This window comes from Chamaea fasciata, unplaced genomic scaffold (genome assembly GCF_029207755.1).
Source record: "Chamaea fasciata isolate MVZ Bird 193981 ecotype frontalis unplaced genomic scaffold, bChaFas1.0.hap1 SCAF_6, whole genome shotgun sequence".
Lineage (NCBI taxonomy): Eukaryota > Metazoa > Chordata > Aves > Passeriformes > Sylviidae > Chamaea > Chamaea fasciata.
Window position 1 is genome coordinate 27,365,288 of NW_027094091.1, and position 13,733 is coordinate 27,379,020.

A 13,733-nucleotide genomic window follows, 5' to 3' on the forward strand; every position below is an offset into this window, starting at 1 on the left:
CTTCAACATGCAGACCACAGTGAAGTCCCACCTAAACGTGACAGCTATTCTACTGTGCCTTTAATGACTACTCTGAAGCCCACCAGAATCAAAGACATTTTTGCTATTGATTTAATGCATTTTGGATCAAGCCTGAAATAATCATGCTACATGCATATACTAACACCCAATGGTAGATCCAAAGAAGTAGAGGGACACATCACAAATGTGGTTTCTAAAGCTGGTGAATAGGATTTTACCATAGGAGTCTGGCTGAGAAACAATGAAGATTAAAGAGATTTATCCTTTTAGGATCTGCTACTACATCTGTTATAGTTAATATCCTGGGTACAGTAAAGAAAACTGTATTTGGACATGGGAAAAAAATTGCAAGGGAAAAACAGGGGGGAAAAGGTATGGAAGTAATTAATATTCAGCAGAAGGGACTAAGACACTTCCCCAGTGTCTACTTCTCCCTTTGTATACCACTGTGAGCCTGGGTTAGGTGTTGTGTGACTTCCACAATCATCTGTAATTCATCTATTTGGGCAGTTACATGTTAATCCCAGTTAAATCTGGATGCAAATTTCTTTGTGGTCATTGTAACAATTAGTTTAGTTTGTTCTGATTTAGAAGACCCTCATTCAGGGGTGGTATTATCTGAGGTAGGGATGGCTGGCTGGGATGTTGGGTGAGAGATAAGTTGTTCCTGGGCCATAGTTAGTGTATCCTTGCTGGCTGTGTGAGTTATAGCTCAACTGTTGCCTTTCAGAGTGTTAGGATTTGGACCTATACTATCACAGCTAAGGTGGATCTGAATTCTGCTACATTGTAACAGAGGGTGGGTTGAATAAAGAATCAAAAGAATCAAAAGCAGTAGTGAACTAAAAAATTTTATACTTCCTATTAAAACATTACCCATTCAAATCATCATAGCACCTTCCTACCTATACACTCAGAGGGGTTGTTTAATGCAGCATTTGAGAATACACTAAAGGATATAGCAGAAGAATATTAATATATCAAACCTCAAAACAGTCTTGTGGAAACTCACAGTATGATCAAACTGTGAAAATGAAAATTTGATTCAAGGGAGATCAGATCTATGCACCACTTTTGTCTTAGCTCCATCTCCTCCAAGATGCCAGTGATGCCTCACTCGCCCTCTAGGTAGTTTCAAGAAGAAAAAAGAAAAAAGAAAAAAAAAAAAAGAAAAAAAAAAAAAAAAAAAGAGAGAGAGAGAGAGAATCTGAGATGCGACATGAGCTACAGACTCGCAGAGCCAAAATTAGCTTCCTAATGAGGAGTCTGGCACTGAGTATGAGCACTGAAACCTCCAGCCACAGCACTATTAACACTAGTGGTGATGAACAGAAGCCTGGGGTTGACAATTCTGCCAGTGTCTGGCCGACTGAGAGGGACAGTGAACTGCAAGCCAATTTGTACAGCAGTCTCATATTCAAGGCATGGCCAAATCATCAAAATTGTGGGCAGGAACCTGAGCATCCCTGTGCCTCAGATATCCTCTGGAAAGAAAATCTTCTTCCAGAAGAAGACATGTTCCCGATATGCAGATGTCTTGATTTGGAAGTTAGTATCTTGCTCTTTTCCTAAAATAAGACTTTAAAGCTAAGAGATTAAATTTATCCCTAAGCACCATACTTATAAAACCTGAAGCTTAGAGTAACTTTACTCTCCCAAATCAGAGATGGAAATTAATCTATACATCTAAAAATCATAACTGTGTAAGAAAGCATTATAAATCAAAATCTAGTTTTTTTTCAATCCTTTCCCACTTGTCAACCCAAAATGCTTAGTACCTATAGCAGAGGATGATTCTCCCTGATTTTACATAATTTTAACTTGGCTCCATTTTGCTTCACATCATCAAAGCACTATGTAGACTTATGTCACTAAATAATTCTAATATTGCCAATTTTTAAAAAATCCACAGATTCCAAATCTTGCCTGCGCTTTAGCACTCAGTTTCATTCCAAGGTAACATTTCTTTCTACTTTGCATTGAGATCACAAGAATGAAAAACTCAATAAGGTATTCAGATATACTAAGCTTGAATTTCAGAATTAGAAGAGAATATCCAAACTTTTATAAGCAGCCAGAAACTAGTACAAAGGGCAAAACTCTTAACACAGGCTATGGATACCAGAATCACAAGAGCACCCAAATCCAGTAACTTCACCCACATACCTGCAGAATGGCAGAAACAACCACCATTTCTGCAAATTCATTTATGTCTGACATGAAAGACCTCTCACACGTGCAAACATTCTGGAGATGGTGCCCAGGCTGCGCCTGCCCTCTGACGACTCCTCTGGACGCGAGTTCACTTTTTGTTTTTAGGGAGTGGCAAAAGGTAATTTTCTCCTTAACGCTATTATTAGCCAAAAAGCTATTACTGGATGAACATTGGTGACAGCCATAATGCTATCTAATTCCTTTATAAATTCTCAGCGCTTTCATCTACTGACAAAAAGAATTGCGTTGACAGCGCTCTCTCTTTTTTTTTTTTTTTGTGGTTTTTTTTGTTGTTTTTTTTTTTTTTTTTTTTTTTTTGTTGTTTTTTTTTTTTTTGGGTTTTTTTTTGGTTTTTTTTTGGTTGGTAAATCGCCTCTTGTGTGATTGCTTTGCGTCCTTGCCCGCTCGTTGTCTCCTCCCTCCGGCCGGGTACAGCTCGGGCGGGGGGCCCGACGGCAGCTCCGAGACTTGGCTCGGACAGGCGGTACCGGGCTCTGCGCTGGGAGAGCTCCGCTGGCGCACGGAGGGCGGGGAGATCCGCGGCCCGGCCTCTCCCGGCGCCGGCGGCCCAAGTTTTAACGGCGGGTGTCGGGGGGTGGAGGAGAAGCGGCCGGGAGGGAGCGGGGTCGGTGCCGGCCATGCCTCCCCCGCGCCCCGCGGCCCCGCGCGGCAGGAGCGCGGCCCCCGCCGTGGTGCCCCGTGGCGGCTGCGGGGCGCGGGGGGACGGTGCCCGGCGCTGAGCGGCTCCGCGGGTGCGATGTCCTCGCTGGTGAAGGAGGAGCTGATGAAGAGGCTGTTCGGCCCCCGGCGGCGGAGGCTGCACGAGTTCATCGAGGTGGAGGGCGCGGGCGCGCAGCGCTACTACCTGTGCGCCGCAGGTACGGGGCAGCCGCCGGCGGGCCGGGCGCCAGCGGCTCTGCGAGGGGAGGCGGGCGCGGCTGGGAGCGGGGGGATGCGAGGCTGCGGGGCCGGGGCTCAGCGCCCCCAGGCCGGAGCGGGGCAGCCCCGCGGCACAGCACGGAGCCCGGCTCGCTGCTCCCGCCCCGCCGACAGCCCCCGGAACGGGGTTCTCGCCCATTTCTGGTTCACGCCAGCTCCGGTTTTCACACCGGGTGAGATACAGGACATCTGCCTCGCAGCTGCGGGCAGTGCTCTGGCAGCGGCAGCGCTGTGAGCGCCCGAGCTGCTCGGAAAAGAGCAAACCCTTACAGTACTTCTAATCAGGTTTTGCACAGAAAAGGGTCACAATGCAATAACATTGCAGGAAACGTGAGTCAATTTTTTGCACTATCCCTCGTCTTGGTCTAATGTCCCGTATATTGTTCCTATTACACTTTGAACAACAAACTAGACTTACGGTTTCATTAAATACACACTGGAGTTAGTAATTAGCACAAACTTGGAGTAAAACAAGATTGCTTTAAGAAGCCAACTACACTCCCACAGAGAAGGAAATCTTGGCGGACTGAAACCACTGCAGGTAGTTATAACTGACTACTTTCTAAATTTCTTTTCAAGTGAATCATCTGTTTTATAGAGGTGTCAGAAAAGCTGGTTTGTGGGGGTTCTTTTGTTTGTGTGGGTTTTTTAAATTATTATTTCAAACCACTGAAAAATACTTAGAAATGTTATCTGTAAATAGTTAGGTTGAAGTGAATGATTCTTTCAGTCTGTTTCCTCTTCAGGTTTCAAATACATGTATTAGGTAGAAATAATCTGTGTACTTGAGACATAGATGGGGCTGGCATCCAGTGTTCTATGTTCATTATCTTTCAAAACACCTGAAGTCCTTAGAATACATGAGCTATTTTACTGATTATTAGAAACCCTGAGCCAGCTATGCTCCCTGTACTCATTTTATTTTGGTAGAACAGGCTTTGTATGTTAGAACTGTAAAAACAGTTTTAAGGAATTAATTCCTGGATATCACAGGGCTTCTAAACATACAGAAATACCAATCTCATTCATAGTTTATGAAACTATGAGTAGAAGTATGATTAGTTGCATGTTGGAGGTCTATAAGCAGTTCACTGTTGTGAAACATCCGAAAAGGAGAAGTAACATTATGCGCCTTTAAAATCTTTACTAAAATTTTATTTTTCAGCAAGGGTAGAACACACCATTAAAGAAAGCCTCTAATCTGATTTACGGATTGGAAGTCTCTACAGAGATAAAGGAAAACTCATGCAGAGTATTAAGAGTAGGATCTCTTCACTATCCAATATTAAACTCTCTTAATATATTCAGGCACCATTGAGTAAGTGGTGAGTAGAGTGGAAATCTGATTCTGGGAGATGGGTTGCATCCAGCTGCCAGCAACTACTGTGTTCTGCTGTGATTCTGTAGTAGCAAAACGCATTATCTAAAATCTTATCCTTGCAATGCAACCTCTGTGTGTTTCGGTTGATTTCAAATTACCATAAGAAAAAAAAAATCAAACTATAGGCAAAACTTCTGAAGTCTATGCCTTTTGAAATGTGTGTTACAACAAAATCCTGGTGTGGGTAACTGAACTAATCTTCTTTTGTGCCGTATAGCCAATACTATTTCCTTTTCACAGTAGCAAGTCCCAGTTCTTGCATGAAGGTGACAGTATCCTTTCATGAAACAGTTTATAAACCCTGGAAGAAGGTAGAGCTGAAATGCAACCCCGTTCAGGGGGTTTTACAACCCGGTATTGGTATACCCAAGAAAGAACGGGGATAACATTTTATTGTCCTACAGACACACTGGAAAAGGTGTTTAATCCATGAAAGGCTTTAAGAAATACTTTGTCATCTATGAAGGTATTGCCATTGCTGTGCCCTCCTCAAGCAAAGCTTTTAGAGCTTATTCGAATGACATGGTAGATCTGAACTCATGCTCTCTATAAAAAAATTTCTTTGACTCTTTTAACTGAGTGGAAGATCAAGCAGTTTGTAAAAGGCAGGATTTTTTTTTTTTCTTTAGCTGAAAATAGCACACCCAAGTTTCACCACTGAGTTCATTATGTGTAACATCTGTGCTCTGTCCTTATGTCGCACGATTTCTGTTGTCAGAGGGGTAGAGCAGTGCCAGTGTGGAGATCTGGGGGCTCCTAGGACATCCCTTTGTATTTTTGAGAGAACTTAGGATTTGGGCTTGCTTCCTTTAGTTTTAACTCTGAGGGAGACAACATATCCCCTTGCAAGCTAACAAACCAACAAACAAAATGGGTGAAACTGAAAGTATGAAGAGAACTTCCTGATTAATTTGCTAGATTTGCTTGCAAATGAAAACCATTGTAATTTCTCCATGGAAGATTACATGGTGGTGGTCTTTTGGTTAAAAATGATTGAGTAACTATAATTCCTGGGATCAGGGAAAAAAATTATTTGTATTTCCCAGGCAGGGAAGATATATGCTGAGAGAAATTATGATCAATTTATATATTTTCCACTGTTTTTCTTTGCAATGGAAAGAAGGAATATCTCCAACATATATACTTTGTTGTTATTTAATAACCATTTTCTTATAAGCAGGTGAGAATAAGAGATGTTTTAACAAGAGGAAGGTAAAACTAATGAAGTTTCAAAATGGGATTTCAAAAATTCAGGCAGTATTTAGAAATAAAAGCATTTTGCTCCTGTGTTCCTAGCCTTGTGCTATGAAGTCAAAATGCTCCTGCCAGATGTAGGTGACTAGTTGACCATAACTTGGGCTACTGGATAGCTTGGGAATGTGGCTGCCCTGCAGCCATCAGCAGTTGGATATGCAGGAGATTGTTCAGGCTCTGGTACTTTTCACACCCATAATGGTCTGTTACAGAAATCCAGTCTCCTACTCAGCACTCAAGGTAATCAATTAATAATGGTAGTTATTGCAAAGAGCATCTTCATGCTGTTTTAAATCTCGTTTCCTGCCTAAGTTGGAAAATAGTAATTTCTATTAATTTAGTTCTGGACAACTGGAAGCTTTAAGAAAGAAATGTCCATGTTAATTTTGTTTACGTACTATATAAAGAAATAAGAGTTTTGCTTTAAAAAAATAATGGTTTCACAAGAGAACTTCCTTTGCTGAATGGAAAGTATAGCACAAGTCATGTAAATACAGAACCTTGATAGAGGTTTTGCAGTTTTCTAACTGCAGCACCCCAAAAAGTCTCCTTCTTGAAGTAAGTAGGATAATGCAGAATGAGGATTTCATTGCAGTGCTAGTGAACTCACATGAAAGACTTTTGAACAGACAAGACTCTTTCTACACAGGGTGGGTAAGGTAAATCCTAAATCTACTAAAATCTGACAAGGTTCATAGACTGACAACATGGCACTATTCCTACTACTTGGGCAAAATAAAACTGTCAAGTCCAGGATAAGCCCATACAGCTCTGCCTGTCATGGTTCAGTTTTTATAACTTTGGGAAGTACTTGCTTGCACATCTAAACTATTTTTTTTTTCTTGCAGTAACTAAAAGTAAAGAAGTAGAAATATGTATGGTTAAACACTGGCGAGTGGACCGAGAGGAGAAATATGAAATAGTTGAAAAGTGGTTTTTGAAAGATCTGGAGATGATTGATGGAAAAGAAGCAGATACAGTAAGTGTTACATTATGTATTATGTACATAGAGAATAATTTTCTTTTTTTGTAATTTGGGATACAAGTATTAAAATGCATTATCTGAAAAATAAAGTTATGTTACCAAGGAATTTTGGGAATTTTGGCTTTTTTGCATGTGAGAGGCTCCACATCACATTTGCACTGTTGGAGGGGAAGAGAAAAGTGAGATATTTTGTTTGTTAGTTCATTATAATAGTCTTCATCTCTCTGGTTGAGACCTGAGGCAGAAGTTGGCTGTTTTCTAATATGGTCATTATAACTTGTAATAAAAGTTCTCCATCTGCAGCTTCCGGTGTAAACTGCAGTTAATGCAATAGATTTTAGAGTGTGTTTGAAAACAAAATTTCATTAAAAATTTTATGGGGATTTTCTTCTGAAGTGTTGTGCTAAAACATTCTTTAGAAATGATTCAGCCTTTCACAACTGGGATGATCAAGATCTGTCTCATTTTTGATTAAAGAAAAGCCTAAATGAACCTCAAACTCATGGGGTAATTACCAGTGCTATAAATATTCATAATAGGTATTCATATCCATGGAATTTAAAAGAATTTATCTGCTGCTAGGATTAATTGTGTTCAAGAGCCAGAAAGCACAAAGAAATACAACTGAGGAAGGAAGGGCCGTCAATATTCTTCTTCTCCCTCACACATAGACAGTTATAGTCCAAGGCAAGTGCTTTTTGTATACTGTATTTTAGGCAGCATAACAAATTGATTCAGTTCAAAACAAGACAGTACAATCCCAATAAAGTACAGTGTATTGCTTGAGCAAACTCAGAAAGTTTTACTCAGAAAAAATCCCCAATGACAAAGAACTACAGCTGCTACTTTTTAAAGTTTTAAAAGACCATTTAAGATGAATAGCAGAAGTATGTGAAGTTCTTTAGAGCCCATCATACAGAGAAAAAGCCCTGCAGAGAACAACAGATTGCAATTCTAATACTGTAATGCATGTAGTAATTTTATTCTCTCTCAAATTTTTTTTTTTAGGATAATCCATATTTTGATATGCATTTCCACAAAGTCTACAATATGGAAGCATATAGTTGTGCATCTAAATATACCTTTGCTCGAACACTAAACAAACTGAATGCGATGTACCTTAAGAAGGACTTCAAGATTGTGAACTTTGATGACACCTATCTAAATGATGATTCAATCTGGTCATCCAGCAATAGAGATTTCTTAGTAGTTATGAGGGTTTGCTTCTATGCTTCCAACCTTTTATGTCTCTCCCTCTGCCGTTTCTCTTGAAGATGTATTTTCTAACATTAAGGTGACTGGTTGACTTTCACTGACCAGCATTTCATAAACCATATGATAAAAAGTTAGTAAGTGATATGCATTGTCTCCTTTTTAATTTTACATGTAAGCAAAAAGTGGAGCATACTTTTTACATGAATAGCTGATAATTCATTTACATATATTAAGAGGTCCTCACTCTAGCAAAAATTATACATACAAGAGACTGGAAACATAGAACCAGGAATTATCATGGTCAGTGGTGATTGCTCATGTAAGCAGAGCTCAGCATTTGCTTATATGTTCATGGAGGTATAAATTATCTTTCATTAATAGCTTGAAATACTTTTGCAGCATTAAGAGCATTAACAGTTAGTTTATATCTTGGAAGGAGAACAAAAAGTAATCAGTTGAGTTCTGTATGAGAATGATGCCCATTTCCATTTCCAACTGTGTTGAAACACAGAACTCTGTTAAGGAGATCACACCTACATCCCCACAAGAATCCATTTCTCATCCTGATGAATAGAAGTACAGCATTCAGGTACCATGGGACCAACTTTTCACCTATGCAGCTGTATTATTTTTCCCACAGAACATTTAGTACTCCCTTTGGCCTTCACGTTATTTGTGATACTGTCTTAGAAAACAAATGTTCTTAAGCAGCATTTCTTTATTTGTCAGACCTTCTGTATCATTAATGTCTCCTTTCTGGCCCTTCATTGCATATAAACAGGTGTGGTTAGGGAACATAAATTGTCTCTATGTCTGAACCAAAATATAAGGAAATACAATGTAAACAGTAGTTGTTGGCTACTACAGTAACTTTGTAGGTGAGTGATAGAGTTTTCAAAATTCATAGAATTATGAGAATTTTTTTAGCTAAGGAAGTGTAAGCATATTCAGTGCACTGCTTAAAGGCACATTAATACTTAGAGTCACATTTGCCATGGGGTGGAGTGTACTTGAGGGGTTTGGAACAGCTCACTAAATGTAACAGCTGGACTTGTGATAGCAGTATATGGTAGAGGATAAGTGGCAGCTGTGTTGAATGGAAGCTGAAGAGGAACAATGTTAACGATAAGAAGCATAGTGTTCCTGCCCAGTGCCAGTCAGCTGAGTTAGCTGGCTGTTCATCCCAGAGTAAATAAAAAAATGCCAACCAAAAAGAAGCTCTATTCAGAGGAGCTTCTGGTCAGAATGTCCTGCAGGAGAAAAGTAGCTTCCTCCTTTGGCAGCCAAGAGAGTTCAGGAAGGCAGGCTGTGGACTAAACAGGATGTGGACCAGGAGCTGAGTGATGTCAGCTCCCTGTAAATCAGAGGCTGGTTCATGTCTTCTCTCAGCACCTGCCATCTCTAAAATAGGATAGCTGTGCAAGATGCTGTGCAAGGGTACTGTGTTCTACTGTGGCTTGAACTTTGCTTTTGTCTTTCATGTGAACTCCCACCTTTGAAAACATTTGTATAAATGTACTTTGGATTCAAAATTGAAATAACATCAAGTAAGTGAGAATATATTTGAAAACCTGTAAAACATACAGCTTTCTACTTTCTATTGCGTGTATGTAGGAAAGCCCATACTTTTGATTTGTTAATATTCAGAAGTTAGATATTTATTCTAGGCATATATTGCAAATTACATTGGTTCTAACACAGATCTTAGCAATTATTACTGTATAGTAAGACAGCTGTGAGGGCAGTTTATGTGAATAACACAAATCCTTTGGCATTTGTAAGGACTTAAGATCTTAAATTTGCCACCTTAATACTGTTAGAGAGAAGGATTGTTTGCACAATACAGTTGTTCTTTTGAGAATGTCTTTGGGATAATCCAGTATAATCCAGTATCCAAGTAAGTGTATTGTGATGTTTGATTATTAGCTACAAGAAGTATTTGCCCAACATCCAGGTTCCATCTTATATAGAAAGTATAATTCATGCTACTGCTATCTATGATACATTGTCTTGTTTGAATTGTGTATTGATTGTTGAGGTCACAATGTTTTCCACAATATTTACAAATTCTTTGCTTAATAGGCACAAGGAAATGTTCTCTGTGTGGAAAAACTTTCATCAGTCATCTTGTAATTGTTAATAAACATAGAACCCTAAAAATAAGCACTTTAGAGCATTTTTTTGAAATAAAGTACATGTATACTGAATATATTGCCCAACAATTGTCTGTATCATTTTAGAAACTGATGATAGCTAAAAAGTTACTATAACATTCAACTGTATTTAATGGACTTTCATCGGTGGTTTATACATTTTTATTCTTGTACGGTATAAACATGTAATGAACTATACTGGAAGACACAAACCTGTATATGTATATTCTTGTGTGGAAGAATATGCAATTAAAATATCTCTGGCATTTTCTTCTGTCTTATAACGTAGTATTCCAGACATTCTTAACTGAGCAGTCAGACTGAGCAAAAGGATTGGAAAAAACAGGGACATTGTCCATGTCAATTATTTCAGTTACTATCAAAAGGAAGAGTACTTTAAAAGATCTTTGTGGACTTAATCTAAGGACTCCTTACTTTCCCACAGTTCTCTTAACTACCAAGACATGGTAATTGCTTGATTGTGCTGTGGGAAGTCGGAGGGACACTGTCACTTTGTGGTGAGCATAGAACAGCCACACCACAGGATACAGAGAATATGCTAAATTATGAATGGAAAAGACCCAACAGGCTAAATAATAGCCCATCTTTCAGTTAATGTAGAATTATTTCCTCCATCACATTTCCTGACCTTAGATAAATGGAATGTAGTTTGAAATAAAGTATCTGGGGATTCATCTAGTTCTCCTGGAAGAATTCTACAAAATTTGAATAGGAAGAAACGTATGGGAGTAAAGGATTAACACGAATGCATCTGTAGCATTCTTAAAAAAGGTTTCAGCTACATGATGAAATGAATATGTGAGATTGTGGATATAATGAAAAGTTTCTTCAGAAGACAGGAATAGCTATTAGCCAAGTCTGTTCCAGAGAGAAGAAAATACATGGCAGCTTGCAAATGAAGAGTGATCATAAGCAAACAAATTCATGTTTTCATAACAGGCAGAAAGGGAACAGAGGCTGTCATAAAAGACAGGTTATTTTTTTAATATATATATATATATATATATTAAACACTTAAACCAACATCAGAGTTAAGAATACAGGGAAACCTTTGACAATAGAATTTATTTAAATTTTATTTGGTTAAAGCAGAATTACTTCTCCTGTGAGTTTCTATTTCATGGATAACTAATCTTTTCTTGCATCCTAAATTAAGCAAATACAGATCAATGCAGAATTTAAAAAAAAAAAAGTTTTGGAAGTGAAACAGAGCAGGGAGCCTATTCTGGACTGTGCCTTCTAGGTTCTTTCTCATACTTCTTCTCCTTTGTGTTTTGGAATCACTCATATACTAACGTACCTTTTTCCAACACAAGCCTATATTGCTTTCCCTGTCATCTACCTATTTCCCAACACTTTCAGTCGCTTTCTGCATGTAAATCTTTTTCTAATGAAGTGAGTGTACTATGCAATTTTTAATATGTAATTTTAAAATATTTCGTCATGACTTAAAGTACTGAATTCATTGGAAGATCAAACACCCTTTCTAAAGAGTATCTGTGGAAAGCTGAAGTAGGAGGGGAGAGGAAGGCACTGTGCATCTTGGTAGATGATCTCACATCAGTTTTAATGTGCAAACACATTTTAGCAGTAAAAAGTGCATTTTGGTGTGGTTTCTTTTTTTCTTTTAGCATAATTAAAGCTAAAAGATAGGAAATTAGAGGGTTCTGCCTAATAACAACAGCTTTTTGAATTCTTGTTCAGTATTTTATGGCTGCCTTGTCCATCTTTATAGATCTAGACAGAGGCAGTTACATTTTGTGGCTGAACTGAGAAATTACCCAACTATAACTTCTATTTTAACCAAGGCCCTCATGAATGATATATTATAGAATTATACAGCATGCTGTTTTGTAAGTCAGAAAATAAAAGTACATTCAGCAAGACTTAATTGGTCAGTCACATTTAATCACAGAACATTCTGGGAAGGGACGTGCAAGGATTATCAAATCCAGCTTTTAAGTGGATTGCCCATGTGGGCCTCAAACCCACAACACTGATGATGTTAGCACCATGCTGTAATCAACTGAGCTCATCCCAATTAATAAATTTGATCAAGTGGAAATATGATACAGGAATTACAGAATCACAGTACATGTTAAAAATCCACATACTGGCAGTTTAGAACAATCCCTTAGAAAGGATGTTTTTCTATTGTTCTTTATTTGTCATGGCCTCACAAATACATTTTATCAGCTACACACTAAAGTGGATGAATCACATACAATTCAAGTAATCCAGAATGATTTCAGTTTATCCTTAACTCTGCACTCCATACATTAACAATGCTAAAGATTAGGTAAGTGTATTGATCACGTGGAGAACCTCTGTCACAGCAAAGGTAGTTCCAGTTTTTGTAGAATTCATCAGTGGCTACAAGTAGCTATAGCCAATTTGGACATCAGTTCTTGTGGTTAGATGCCAAATTCTATATCTAGTCCCGGCATAATTTTCCCATCTGGATTATCACTGACATCAAAGACTGTCAATTAGTCCAGATCCTTCTACCTAGGAGCAAAGCAAAAATCTGAATGCTGTTCACAGATTATGAATATGAGCTGAATGTGAGCCAGCTGTGCCCAGGTGGCTAAGAAGGCCGATGGCATCCTGGCCTGTATCCACAATAGTGTGGCCAGCAGGACCAGGGCAGGGACTGTCCCCCAGTGCTGGGCGCTGGTGAAGCCTCGCCTCCACTACTGTGTTCAGTTTTGGGCCCCTCACTTTCAAAGGGAAATTGAGCTGCTGGAGTGAGTCCAGTGGAGGGCAGCAAGGCTCATGAAGGATCTAGAAAACATATGGTGTGAGGAACAGCTGAGGGAGCTGGGTTTGTTTACTCTGGAGAGGGCTCAGGAGGGACCTCATTGCCCTGTACAGCTCCCTGAAAGGAGGCTGTAGTGGGGAGGGGTTTGGTCTCTCCTGCTGTGCCTGCAGTGAGAGGACAAGAGGAGATGGCCTCAAGCTGAGACGGGAGATTCAGATTAGATATCAGAATTTCTTTTTCACTGTTAGTGTTGTCAGGCATTGGAATGGGTTACCTGGGGTGGTGGAGTCACCATCTCTGGAGGTGGTCAAAAGATGTCTGGATCTGGTACTGGGTGGTAAGGTTTAGTGGTTTAGGGGTTACAGTGATAGTGCTGGGTGGATGGTTGGACGTGATGATCTTTAAGGTATCTTCCAGCCTTGCCGATTCTGTAAAGTGATGTTAGTCCGGATGCTGTGGCCTAATGGAATTACAGCATGCAGTCAGAGCTGGACATTGTAATTCAAATGTGAGATTGTGTGACACTGTAATGCACTGTATGCATCTTTCAACACCAGGTTTACCCGCATTTCTTTTCTGGACTAATCTGTCCCCTAACAGACCCACCCCCCCTCAGTGCCTCTGCGGTGACGTCACCGGAGAACGCTGACGTCACTTTCGGTGCGGCCGCGTTGCCCGGGCCCGCCGCGCCCTACTCCTCCCCGCCAGGGGGCGCTGCGCGGGCAGCTCGGCTTGCTCCGCGCGCCGCCGTCACGTGGGCGGAAGCCGCGCCGGGAGGAGTCGCGTCCC

General features: G+C 39.9%; 1 protein-coding gene across 2 annotated transcripts; it reads left to right on the plus strand.

Annotated features, from left to right (window-relative positions):
- The first annotated feature begins 2,270 nt into the window (after positions 1–2,270).
- On the plus strand, positions 2,271–10,446 carry EXOC1L (exocyst complex component 1 like). 2 transcript variants are annotated; one of them, XM_066185765.1, is made up of 3 exons: positions 2,271–2,353; positions 6,658–6,788; positions 7,803–10,446. In XM_066185765.1, the coding sequence occupies exons 2-3, from the start codon at positions 6,687–6,689 to the stop codon at positions 8,064–8,066; spliced, it is 366 nt and encodes a 121-aa protein (XP_066041862.1). In that variant the 5' UTR covers positions 2,271–2,353; positions 6,658–6,686; the 3' UTR covers positions 8,067–10,446. The 2 variants fall into 2 exon arrangements, with proteins under 2 accessions (XP_066041862.1, XP_066041861.1); XM_066185764.1 differs by lacking the exon at positions 2,271–2,353 and adding an exon at positions 2,729–3,113.
- Positions 10,447–13,733: the final 3,287 nt, after the last annotated feature.